Source organism: Petromyzon marinus, unplaced genomic scaffold (assembly GCF_048934315.1).
Source record: "Petromyzon marinus isolate PM22_M1 ecotype Great Lakes invasive population unplaced genomic scaffold, UKy_Petmar_22M1.pri1.0 PM_Scaffold_119, whole genome shotgun sequence".
NCBI lineage: Eukaryota > Metazoa > Chordata > Hyperoartia > Petromyzontiformes > Petromyzontidae > Petromyzon > Petromyzon marinus.
This window is the reverse complement of record NW_027423079.1, coordinates 256,476-271,674: the sequence shown is the minus strand read 5'-3', so window position 1 is coordinate 271,674 and position 15,199 is coordinate 256,476. Positions and strand designations below refer to the sequence as shown.

The window sequence follows — 15,199 nt, the reverse complement described above, 5'->3', positions numbered from 1 at the left end:
GAGACACACAGAGACCCATAGAGACCCACAGAGACAACCACAGACACCCACAGAGACACACAGAGACCCATAGAGACCCACATCGACCATCATGGCTGGCTACGTCTGTAGGGATGACGTAACCTTCCTGGACTAGCTTCACGACACTTTTAGCGCTGGTTCAAAGACAAAGCTCCCCCAGGTAGCCTCCAGCAGGCTGTAGGGGCAAGTGCTGTCAGTAGTAGCGAGTAGCTGCACCTACACACGGACGAAGATTCCCCGTGTAGCCTCTAGCAGGCTGTAGTGGCAAGTGCTGTTAGTAGTAGCAGCACCTACACACAGACAAAGATCCCCCGTGTAGCCTCTAGCAGGCTGTAGGGGCAAGTGCTGTTAGTAGCGAGTAGCAGCACCTACGAAACTAGGTACTGTGGCACACACAGAGACACACACACACAGACACACACAGACACACACACACACAGACACACACAGACACACACACACAGACACACAGACACAGACACACACACAGACACACAGACACAGACACACACAGACACACACACATACAGACACACACAGACACACACACAGACACACAGACACAGACACACACACAGACACACAGACACAGACACACACAGACACACACAGACACACACACACAGACACACACACACAGACACACACAGACACACACACAGACACACACACAGACACACACAGACACACACAGACACACACACATACACACACACACAGACACACACAGACACACACACAGACACACACACACAGACACACACACAGACACACACACACAGACAGACACACACACACACAGACACACACACACAGACACACACAGACACACACACAGACACACACACAGACACACACACACAGACACACACAGACACACACGCAGACACACACAGACACACACAGACACACACGCAGACACACACACAGACACACACGCACAGTGTGGTGGTGAGGATGGTGGTGAGTGTGTTGGTGAGTGTGTTGGTGAGTGTGTTGGTGAGTGGGTGGTGAGTGTGGTGGTGAGTGTGTTGGTGAGTGGGTGGTGAGTGTGGTGGTGAGTGTGGGTGGTGAGTGTGTTGGTGAGGATGGTGGTGAGTGTGGTGGTGAGTGGGTGGTGACGATGGTGGTGAGGGTGGTGGTGGGGATGGTGGTGAGTGTGGTGGTGAGGATGGTGGTGAGGATGGTGGTGAGGATGGTGGTGAGTCAGGTGGTGAGGATGGTGGTGAGTGTGGTGGTGAGGATGGTGGTGAGGATGGTGGTGAGTGTGTTGGTGAGTGGGTGGTGAGTGTGTTGGTGAGTGTGTTGGTGAGGATGGTGGTGAGTGTGGTGGTGAGGATGGTGGTGAGGATGGTGGTGAGGATGGTGGTGAGTGTGGTGGTGAGTCAGGTGGTGAGGATGGTGGTGAGTCAGGTGGTGAGTGTGGGTGGTGAGGATGGTGGTGAGTGTAGTGGTGAGGATGGTGGTGAGGATGGTGGTGAGGATGGTGGTGAGGATGGTGGTGAGTGTGGTGGTGAGTGTGGTGGTGAGTGTGTTGGTGAGGATGGTGGTGAGGATGGTGGTGAGTGTGGTGGTGAGTGTGTTGGTGAGTGTGGTGGTGAGTGTGGTGGTGAGTGTGGTGGTGAGGATGGTGGTGAGGATGGTGGTGAGGATGGTGGTGAGGATGGTGGTGAGTGTGTTGGTGAGTGTGGTGGTGAGTGTGGTGGTGAGTGTGGTGGTGAGGATGGTGGCGAGGATGGTGGTGAGTGTAGTGGTGAGTGGGTGGTGAGTGTGTTGGTGAGGATGGTGGTGAGGATGGTGGTGAGGATGGTGGTGAGTGTGGTGGTGAGGATGGTGGTGAGTGTGTTGGTGAGTGTGGTGGTGAGTGTGGTGGTGAGTGTGGGTGGTGAGTCAGGTGGTGAGGATGGTGGTGAGTGTGGTGGTGAGGATGGTGGTGAGGATGGTGGTGAGTGTGTTGGTGAGGATGGTGGTGAGTGTGGTGGTGAGTGTGGTGGTGAGTGTGGTGGTGAGTGTGGTGGTGAGGATGGTGGTGAGGATGGTGGTGAGGATGGTGGTGAGGATGGTGGTGAGTGTGTTGGTGAGTGTGTTGGTGAGGATGGTGGTGAGGATGGTGGTGAGGATGGTGGTGAGTGTGTTGGTGAGTGGGTGGTGAGTGTGTTGGTGAGTGTGTTGGTGAGGATGGTGGTGAGTGGGTGGTGAGGATGGTGGTGAGGATGGTGGTGAGTGTGGTGGTGAGTGTGTTGGTGAGTGTGTTGGTGAGGATGGTGGTGAGTTCACTTCTTCTTAGACAGCACGGCAACGTTTTCGTAAAGAGAGTTGGGGTCCGTCTTGCACCTACTCACCACACACACACAGTTACTCACCACCTACTCACCACCTACTCACGACTCACTCACCAGTTACTCACCACCTACTCACCACCTACTCAGCACTCACTCACCACTCACTCACTGACTCACCCACCCACTCACTCACCCACTCACTCACTCACCCACTCACCACACACACACAGTTACTCACCACCTACTCACCACTTACTCACTCACTCACCCACTCACTCACCACACACACATTCACTCACTCACTCACCACACACACAGTTACTCACCACCTACTCACCACTCACCACACACACAGTTACTCACCACTCACTCACCACTCACTCACTCACCCACTCACTCACCACTCACTCACCAGTTACTCACCACCTACTCACCACCTACTCACCACACACACACAGTTACTCACCAGTTACTCACCACCTACTCACCACTCACTCACAGTTACTCACCACCTACTCACCACCTACTCACCACTCACTCACCAGTTACTCACCACCTACTCACCACCTACTCACCACACACACACAGTTACTCACCACCTACTCACCACTTACTCACCACCTACTCACCACACACACACAGTTACTCACCACCTACTCACCACCTACTCACCACTCACTCACCACTCACTCACTCACCCACTCACTCACCACTCACTCACCAGTTACTCACCACCTACTCACCACCTACTCACCACACACACACAGTTACTCACCAGTTACTCACCACCTACTCACCACTCACTCACAGTTACTCACCACCTACTCACCACCTACTCACCACTCACTCACCAGTTACTCACCACCTACTCACCACCTACTCACCACACACACACAGTTACTCACCACCTACTCACCACTTACTCACCACCTACTCACCACACACACACAGTTACTCACCACCTACTCACCACCTACTCACCACTCACTCACCACTCACTCACTCACCCACTCACTCACTCACCCACCCACTCACTCACCCACTCACTCACCACACACACACAGTTACTCACCACCTACTCACTACACACACACAGTTACTCACCACCTACTCACCACCTACTCACCACCTACTCACCACTCACTCACTCACTCACCACACACACAGAGTTACTCACCAGTTACTCACCACCTACTCACCACCTACTCACCACACACACACAGTTACTCACCACCTACTCACCAGTTACTCACCACACACACACAGTTACTCACCACCTACTCACCACCTACTCACCAGTTACTCACCACTCACCAGTTACTCACCACCTACTCACCACCTACTCACCACTCACTCACCACTCACTCACTCACCCACTCACTCACTCACCCACCCACTCACTCACCCACTCACTCACCACTCACTCACCAGTTACTCACCACCTACTCACCACTTACTCACCACTCACTCACCAGTTACTCACCACACACACACAGTTACTCACCACCTACTCACCACCTACTCACCACCTACTCACCAGTTACTCACCACACACACACAGTTACTCACCACCTACTCACCAGTTACTCACCACTCACTCACCAGTTACTCACCACCTACTCACCACCTACTCACCACTCACTCACCACTCACTCACTCACCCACTCACTCACTCACCCACCCACTCACTCACCCACTCACTCACCACTCACTCACCAGTTACTCACCACCTACTCACCACTTACTCACCACTCACTCACCAGTTACTCACCACACACACACAGTTACTCACCACCTACTCACCACCTACTCACCACACACACACAGTTACTCACCAGTTACTCACCACCTACTCACCACCTACTCACCACACACACACAGTTACTCACCACACACACACAGTTACTCACCACCTACTCACCACTCACTCACTCACCACTCACTCACCACACACACAGTTACTCACCACTCACTCACCACCTACTCACCACCTACTCACCACCTACTCACCACACACACACAGTTACTCACCACCTACTCACCACTCACTCACCACCTACTCACCACCTACTCACCACTCACTCACCACCTACTCACCACACACACACAGTTACTCACCACCTACTCACCACCTACTCACCACTCACCACTCACTCACCACACACACACAGTTACTCACCACTCACTCACCACTCACTCACCACTCACTCACTCACACACTCACTCACTCACCCACTCACCCACCACTCACTCACTCACCCACTCACCACACTCACACAGTTACTCACCACCTACTCACCACTTACTCACCACTCACCCACTTACTCACTCACTCACTCACCACTCACTCACTCACCCACTCACTCACCACTCACTCACTCACCCACTCACCACACTCACTCACCACCACTCACTCACCCACTCACTCACTCACCACCTACTCACCACTCACCACACACACACAGTTACTCACCACCTACTCACCACTTACTCACCACTCACCCACTTACTCACTCACTCACCACTCACTCACCCACTCACTCACCACTCACTCACTCACCCACTCACCACACTCACTCACTCACTCACCCACTCACTCACTCACCCACTCACTCACTCACACATTCACTCACTCACTCACCCACCCACTCACTCACTCACACACTCACTCACTCACCCACCCCCTCACTCACTCACACACTCACCACTCACTCACCACTCACTCACTCACTCACCACTCACTCACTCACTCACCACTCACTCACTCACTCACCCACTCACTCACCACTCACTCACTCACTCACCCACTCACTCACCACTCACTCACTCACCACCTACTCACCAATCACCACACACACACAGTTACTCACCACCTACTCACCACTGACTCACCACTCACTCACTCACCCACTCACCACACTCACTCACTCACTCACCCACTCACTCACTCACCCACTCACTCACTCACACTCTCACTCACTCACCCACCCACTCACTCACACACTCACTCACTCACCCACTCACTCACTCACACACTCACTCACCACTCACTCACTCACCACTCACTCACTCACCACTCACTCACTCACTCACCCACTCACTCACCACACACACAGTTACTCACCACCTACACACCACTCACTCACCACTCACTCACCACACACTCACCACTTACTCACCACTCACTCACCACTCACTCACCACTCACCACTCACTCACTCACCACTCACAGTTACTCACCACTCACTCACCACTCACTCACAGTTACTCACCACTCACTCACCACTCACTCACTCACCACTCACTCACCACTCACTCACCACTCACTCACTCACCACACACACACAGTAACTCACCACTCACTCACCACTCACTCACTCACCACACAGACACACACACAGTTACTCACCACTCACTCACCACTCACTCACCACTCACTCACTCACCACACAGACACACACACAGTTACTCACCACCTACTCACCACTTACTCACCACTGACCCACTTACTCACTCACTCACCACTCACTCACCCACTCACTCACCACTCACTCACTCACCCACTCACCACACTCACTCACTCACCCACTCACTCACTCACCCACTCACTCACTCACACATTCACTCACTCACTCACCCACCCACTCACTCACACACTCACTCACTCACCCACCCACTCACTCACTCACACACTCACCACTCACTCACCACTCACTCACTCACCACTCACTCACTCACTCACCACTCACTCACTCACCCACTCACTCACCACTCACTCACTCACTCACCCACTCACTCACCACTCACTCACTCACCACCTACTCACCAATCACCACACACACACAGTTACTCACCACCTACTCACCACTCACTCACCACTCACTCACTCACCCACTCACCACACTCACTCACTCACCCACTCACTCACTCGCCCACTCACTCACTCACACACTCACTCACTCACCCACCCACTCACTCACACACTCACTCACCCACCCACTCACTCACTCACACACTCACCACTCACTCACCACTCACTCACTCACCACTCACTCACTCACTCACCCACTCACTCACCACACACACACAGTTACTCACCACCTACTCACCACTCACTCACCACTCACTCACCACACACTCACCACTTACTCACCACTCACTCACCACTCACTCACCACTCACCACTCACTCACTCACTCACCACTCACAGTTACTCACCACTCACTCACCACTCACTCACCACTCACTCACAGTTACTCACCACTCACTCACCACTCACTCACCACTCACTCACTCACTCACCCACTCACTCACTCACCCACTCACTCACTCACCACTCACTCACCACTCACTCACTCACCACTCACTCACCACTCACTCACCACTCACTCACTCACCACACACACACAGTAACTCACCACTCACTCACCACTCACTCACTCACCACACAGACACACACACAGTTACTCACCACTCACTCACCACTCACTCACCACTCACTCACTCACCACACAGACACACACACAGTTACTCACCACTCACTCACCACCTACTCACCACTCACTCACCACTCACCACTCACTCACTCACCACTCACTCACTCACTCAACACTCACTCACTCACCCACTCACTCACTCACTCACCCACTCACTCACTCACCCACCCACTCACTCACCACACACTCACCACTCACTCACCACTCACTCACCCACTCACTCACTCACCCACTCACTCACTCACCCACTCACTCACCACTCACTCACCACTCACTCACCACTCACCACACACACACATTTACCCACCACTCACTCACCACACACACACAGTTACTCACCACTCACTCACCACACACTCACTCACTCACCACTCACTCACTCACCACACACACACAGTTACTCACCACTCACTCACTCACCACTCACCACACACACACAATTACTCACCACTCACTCACTACACACTCACCACTCACTCACCACTCACTTACTCACTCACCACTCACTCACCACTCACTCACTCAACACTCACTTACTCACCACACACACACAGTTACTCACCACTCACTCACCACTCACTCACCACACACACACAGTTACTCACCACTCACTCACCACTCACTCACCACTCACTCACTCACCACTCACTCACCACTCACTCACCACACAGTTACTCACCACTCACCACTCACTCACCACACACACACAGTTACTCACCACTCACTTAACACTCAATCACTCACCCATTCACTCACTCACCACTCACTCACTCACCACTCACTCAGTCACTCACTCACCACTCACCCACTCACTCACCACTCACTCACCACTCACTCACCACTCACTCACTCACTCACCCACTCACTCACTCACCACTCACTCACTCACTCACCACACACACACAGTTACTCACCACTCACTCACCACTCACTCACTCACCACACACACACAGTTACTCACCACTCACTCACCACTCACTCACTCACTCACCCACTCACTCACTCACCCACTCACCACACAGACACACACACAGTTACTCACCACTCACTCACCACTCACTCACTCACTCACCCACTCACTCAACACTCACCCACTCACCCACTCACTCACCACTCATTCACTCACCCACTCACTCAACAATCACCCACTCACTCGCTCACCACACAGACACACACACAGTTACTCACCACTCACTCACCACTCACTCACCACTCACTCACTCACTCACCCACTCACCACACAGACACAAACACAGTTACTCACCACTCACTCACCACTCACTCACTCACCACTCACTAACTCACCCACTCACTCACTTACCCACTCACTCATCTACTCACCCACTCACTCATCTACTCACCCACTCACTCACTCACCCACTCACTCACTTACTCACTCACTCACCTACTCACCCACTCACTCACTCACTCACCACTCACTCACTCACTCACCCACTCACTCACTCAATACTCACCCACTCACTCACCCACTCAGTCACTCACTCACAACTCACTCACTCACTCACCTACTCACTCACTCAACACTCACCCACTCACCCACTCAGTAACTCACTCACCCACTCACTCACCACTCATTCACTCACCCACTCACTCACTCACTCACCCATTCACTCACCTACTCACCCACCCACTCACTCACCCACTCACTCACCCACTCACTCACACACCCACTCACTCACTCACCTACTCACCCACTCACTCACCGACTCACTCACCCACTCATTCACTCACCCACTCACTCACCCACTCACCCATCCACTCATTCACTCACCCACTCACCCACTAACCCACTCACCAACTCACTCACTCACTCACCCACTCACTCACCCACTCACTCACTCGCTCACCCACTCACTCACCACTCACTTAACCGCTCACTTACTCACCCACTCACTCACCCACTCACTCATTCACTCACCCACTCACCCACTAACCCACTCACCAACTCACTCACTCACTCACCCACTCACTCACCCACTCACTCACTCGCTCACCCACTCACTCACCACTCACTTAACCGCTCACTCACTCACCCACTCACTCACTCCTACTCACTCAACCACCCACTCACTCACCCACTCACTCACTCACCCACTCACTCACCCACTCACTCACCCACTCACTTACTCACTCACCCACTCACTCAATCGCTCACTCACTCACCACTCACTCACCACTTACCCACTCACGCACTCACCCACTCACTCACCCTCTCACTCACCCACTCACCACACAGACAACACACACACAGTTACTCACCACTCACTCACTCCCACTCAATCACCTACCCACTCACTCACCCACTCACTCACCCACACACCACTCACTCACTCACTCACCCCCTCACTCACTCATCCTTCCACTCACCCACTCACTCACCACTTACTCACCACACAGACACACACACACGTTACTCACCACTCACTCACTCACTCGCCCACTCACTCACCCACTCACTCGCTCACACACTCACTCACTCACCCACTCACTCACCCACTCACTCGCTCACCCACTCACCACCCACTCACTCGCTCACCCACTCACTAACCACTCACTCACCACTCACTCACCCACTCACTCACCACTCACCCACTCACTCACCCACTCACTCAGTCCCTCACTCACTCAGTCACTCAACCACTCACCCACTCACTCATTCAGTCACCCACTCACTCACCCATGACCGGTTCAAATATAGTGTAGTGTATAGTGTAGTGTATAGTGTAATGTATACTAGTGTAGTGTATAGTGTAGTGTATAGTGTAGTGTATACTAGTATAGTGTATAGTGTAGTGTGTAGTGTATAGTAGTGCAGTGCATAATGTAGTGTACAATGTAGTGTATTGTGTAGTGTGTAATGTAGTGTATAGTAGTGTATAATATAGTGTATAGTGTAGTGTATAATGTAATGTAGTGAATAATGTAATGTAGTGTATAATGTAGTGTATAGTGTAGTGTGTAATGTTTTATAGTGTATAATGTAGTGTGTAGTGAATAGTGTAATGTATAGTGTAGTGTATAGTGTAGTATAGAGTGGTGTATAATGTAGTGTATAGTGTAGTGTATAGTGTAGTCTGGTGTATAGTGTAGTGTGTAGTAGTGTACTGTATAATGTAGTGTAGTGTATAGTGTAGTGTATAGTGTGGTGTGTAGTGTAGTGTGTATTGTAGTGTGTAATGTATTGTAGTGTGTAGTGTATTGTGTAGTGTATTGTAGTGTGTAGTGTATAATGTAATGTATAGTGTAGTGTATAGTGTAGTATATAGTGGTGTATAGTAGTGTATTGTATAGTGTAGTGTATAATGTAGTGTATAAGTGTATAGTAGTGTGGTGTATAGTGTAGTGTGTAGTATATAATGCAGTGTAGTGTATAGTGTAGTGTATAGTGTAGTGTGTATTCTATTGTATAGTGTAGTGTATAGTGTAGTGTATAGTGTAGTGTATAGTGTAGTGTAGTGTGTAGTCTATTGTATAGTGTTGTGTATAGTGTAGTGTTTAGTGTAGTGTGTAGTCTATTGTATAGTGTAGTGTATAGTGTAGTGTAGTGTGTAGTCTATTGTATAGTGTAGTGTATAGTGTAGTGTATAGTGTAGTGTGTAGTCTATTGTATAGTGTAGTGTATAGTGTAGTATATAGTGGTGTATAAGTGTATCGTAGTGTAGTGTATAGTGTAGTGTGTAGTGTAGTGTGTAGTGTATAATGTAGTGTAATGTATAGTGTAGTGTATAATGTAGTGTATAGTGTAGTGTGTAGTGTAGTGTGTAGTGTATAGTGTAGTGTGTAGTGTAGTGTATAGTGTCCTGTGTAGTGTCGTGTGTAGTGTAGTGTATAGTGTAGTATATAGTGTAGTGTATAGTGTAGTGTGTAGTGTAGTGTATAGTGTAGTGTAGTGTGTAGTGTAGTGTGTAGTGTATAATGTAGTGTATAGTGTAGTGTATAATGTACTGTAATGTATAGTGTAGTGTAAAATGTAGTGTAGTGTACAGTACGCAGCGAGTAGTACAGTGAGTAGTACAGTGCGTGGTGTACAGTGTGTACAGTTACCGTAGAGAGCTTTGTCTTTGTGTGGGTACAGTGGGTTCCTGATTCTGTAAATCTCTGTTCTTCTGAGGATAACATAACCATAGCACACACACATAGTGTACACATAGTATACACACATAGTATACACACATAGTGTACACACATATTACACACACATAGCACACACACACATAGTGTACACACAGCAGTATACACATAGTGTACATATAGTACACACACACAGTGTGTACACATAGTGTACACACATAATGTACATATAGTACACACACATAGCACACACACACATAGTGTACACACACACATAGTGTACACACAGCAGTATACACATAGTGTACATATAGTACACACACACAGTGTGTACACATAGTGTACACACATAGTATACACACATAGTATACACACATAGTGTACACACATAGTGTACATATAGTGTACACACATAGTGTACACACACACATAGTGTACACACACACATAGTGTACACACATAGTGTACACATAGTGTACATATAGTACACACACATAGTATACACAGATAGTATACACACATAGCACACACACACATATAGTGTACACACACACATAGTGTACACACATAGCACACACACACACAGTGTACGCACACAGTGTACACATAGTGTACATATAGTACACACACATTGCACACACACATAGTATACACATAGTGTACACACATAGTGTACACACATAGTGTACACACAGAGCACACACATACAGCAGTATACACATAGTGTACATACATAGTGTACACACATACAACAGTATACACATAGTGTACACACATAGTGTACACACAGAGCACACACATACAGCAGTATACACATAGTGTACATACATAGTGTACATACATAGCACACACACACACAGCAGTACACACATAGTGTACACACATAGTACACACATAGCACACACACACAGCAGTATAAACATAGTGTACACACATAGTACACACACATAGCACACACAGCAGTATACACATAGTGTACACACATAGTGTACACACACACATAGCACACACACAGCAGTATACACATAGTGTACACACATAGTGTACACACATAGTACACATAGTACACACACAGCAGTACAAACATAGTGTACACATAGTGTACACATAGCACACACACACACACATGGTACACACATAGCACACACACAGCAGTATACACATAGTGTACACATAGTACACATAGTATACACATAGTGTACACATAGTGTACATAGAGTACACATAGCACACACACAGCAGTATACACATAGTGTACATACATAGTACACACACATAGCACACACACACAGCAGTATACACATAGTGTACACACATACAACAGTATACACATACATAGTGTACACACATACATAGTGTACACACATACAACAGTATACACATACACATAGTGTACACACATACAGCAGTATACACATAGTGTACACACATAGTGTACACACATACAACAGTATACACATACACATAGTGTACACACATAGTGTACACACATACAACAGTATACACATAGTGTACACACATACAGCAGTATACACATACACATAGTGTACACACATACAACAGTATACACATAGTGTACACACATACAGCAGTATACACATAGTGTACACACATAGTGTACACACATACAACAGTATACACATAGTGTACACACATAGTGTACACACATAGCACACACATACAGCAGTATACACATAGTGTACACACATAGTGTACACACATAGCACACACATACAGCAGTATACACATAGTGTACACACATAGTGTACACACATAGCACACACACACAGCAGTATACACATAGTACACACAATGTACACACACATAGCACACACACACATACAGCAGTATACACATAGTGTACACATATTGTACACACATAGTTTACACACACATAGCACACACACACACAGCAGTATACACATAGTGTACACATAGTGTACACACATAGTTTACACACAAATCGTGTACACACACATACAGCAGTATACACATAGTACACATAGTACACACACACAGCAGTATACACATAGTGTACACAAACACAGCAGTATACACATAGTGTACACATAGTGTACACACATAGTGTACACACATAGCACACACACACAGCAGTATACACATAGTGTACACATAGTGTACACACATAGTGTACACACATAGCACACACACACAGCAGTATACACATAGTGTACACATAGTGTACACACATAGCACACACACACAGCAGTATACACATAGTGTACACATAGTGTACACACATAGTTTACACACACATCGTGTACACACATACAGCAGTATACACATAGTACACATAGTACACACACAGCAGTATACACATAGTGTACACACACATACAGCAGTACACACAGTGTACACACACATACAGCAGTACACACAGTGTACACACACACATAGTACACACACACATAGTACACACACACAGCAGTATACACATAGTGTACACACATAGTACACACACATAGCACACACACAGCAGTGTACACATAGTGTACACACATACAGCAGTATACACATAGTTCACATAGTGTACACACATAGTGTACACATACACATAGCACACACACACAACAGTATACACATAGTACACACATAGTGTATACACATAGTGTACACACATAGTGTACACACACAGCAGTATACACATACACATAGTGTACATACACACATAGTGTACATACATAGTGTATACACATAGTGTACACACACATAGTGTACACATACTGTACACACATAGTGTACATACATAGTGTACACATACACACAGCAGTATACACATAGTGTGCACACATAGTGTATACACATAGTGTACACACATACACACAGCAGTATAAACATAGTGTACACACATAGTGTACACACATAGTGTATACACATAGTGTACACACATAGTGTACATACACACAGCAGTATACACATAGTACACACATAGTGTACACACATAGTGTACACACATTGTGTACACACACACAGCAGTATACACATAGTGTACACACATAGTGTATACACATAGTGTACACACATAGTGTACACACATAGTGTACATACACACAGCAGTATACGCATACACATAGTGTACATACATAGTGTACATACACACAGACACACAGAGACACACACAGACACACACACAGACACACACAGACACACACTGACACACACACAGACACACACAGAGACACACACAGACACACACACAGACACACACACAGACACACACTGACACACACACACACAGACACACACAGAGACACACACAGACACAGACACACACAGAGACACACACAGACACACACAGACACACACACAGACACACACTGACACACACACACAGACATACACACAGCAGTATACACATAGTTTACACATAGTGTACATACACACACAGAGACACACACAGACACACACACAGACACACACACAGACACACACATACAGACACACACACAGACACACACACAGACACACACACACAGACACACACATACACACGCACTGACACACACACACACAGACACACACAGCAGTATACACATACACATAGTTTACACGTAGTGTACATACACACAGACTCACATACATCCACACATACACACAGTGTACATACACACAGACTGACACACACACTGACACACACACACAGACACACACACAGACACACACATTGACACACACACAGACACACACACGCACACACACATTTTCCACAACTTCCTCTAATTTACTTCCAACATTTTTACAAAATGTTCCATTGAGGAAAGAGTTGTGAGTGTGTGTGTCTGTGTGTGTCTGTGTGTGTACATACACACAGACACACACAGACACACACAGGCACAGACACACACAGATACGCACACACTGACACACACACAGACACACACAGATACACACACACTGACACACACACTGACATACACACAGACACACACACAGACACACACACACAGATACACACACACTGACACACACAGACACACACACTGACACAGACACACACAGACACACACACAGACACACACACAGAGACACACAGACACACACACACAGACACACACACAGACACACACACGCACACACACAGACACACACACAGACACACACACGCACACACACACAGACACACACAGACAGACACACACAGACACACACACACGTACACACACGGACACACACACAGACAATACACACACAGACACACACACAAGACACACACACGCACACACACTGACACACACTCACAGACACACTCACAGACACACACACACGCACACACACTGACACACACAC

The 15,199-nt window shown here is 48.1% G+C and overlaps 1 protein-coding gene across 1 annotated transcript in view; it reads right to left on the bottom strand.

Moving 5' to 3' along the window:
* Positions 1-1,405: 1,405 nt before the first annotated feature.
* LOC116937859 (tyrosine-protein phosphatase non-receptor type 11-like) overlaps positions 1,406-15,199 on the bottom strand; it is a 107,089-nt gene continuing 93,295 nt past the window's right edge. The window contains exons 15-16 of the mRNA XM_076063432.1: positions 10,865-10,926; positions 1,406-2,355 (exon numbers count right to left, since the gene is read on the bottom strand). Of these exons, the coding sequence (XP_075919547.1) occupies positions 2,295-2,355; positions 10,865-10,926 (123 nt within the window). The 3' untranslated portion in view covers positions 1,406-2,294. The remainder of the gene's footprint in view (positions 2,356-10,864; positions 10,927-15,199) is intronic.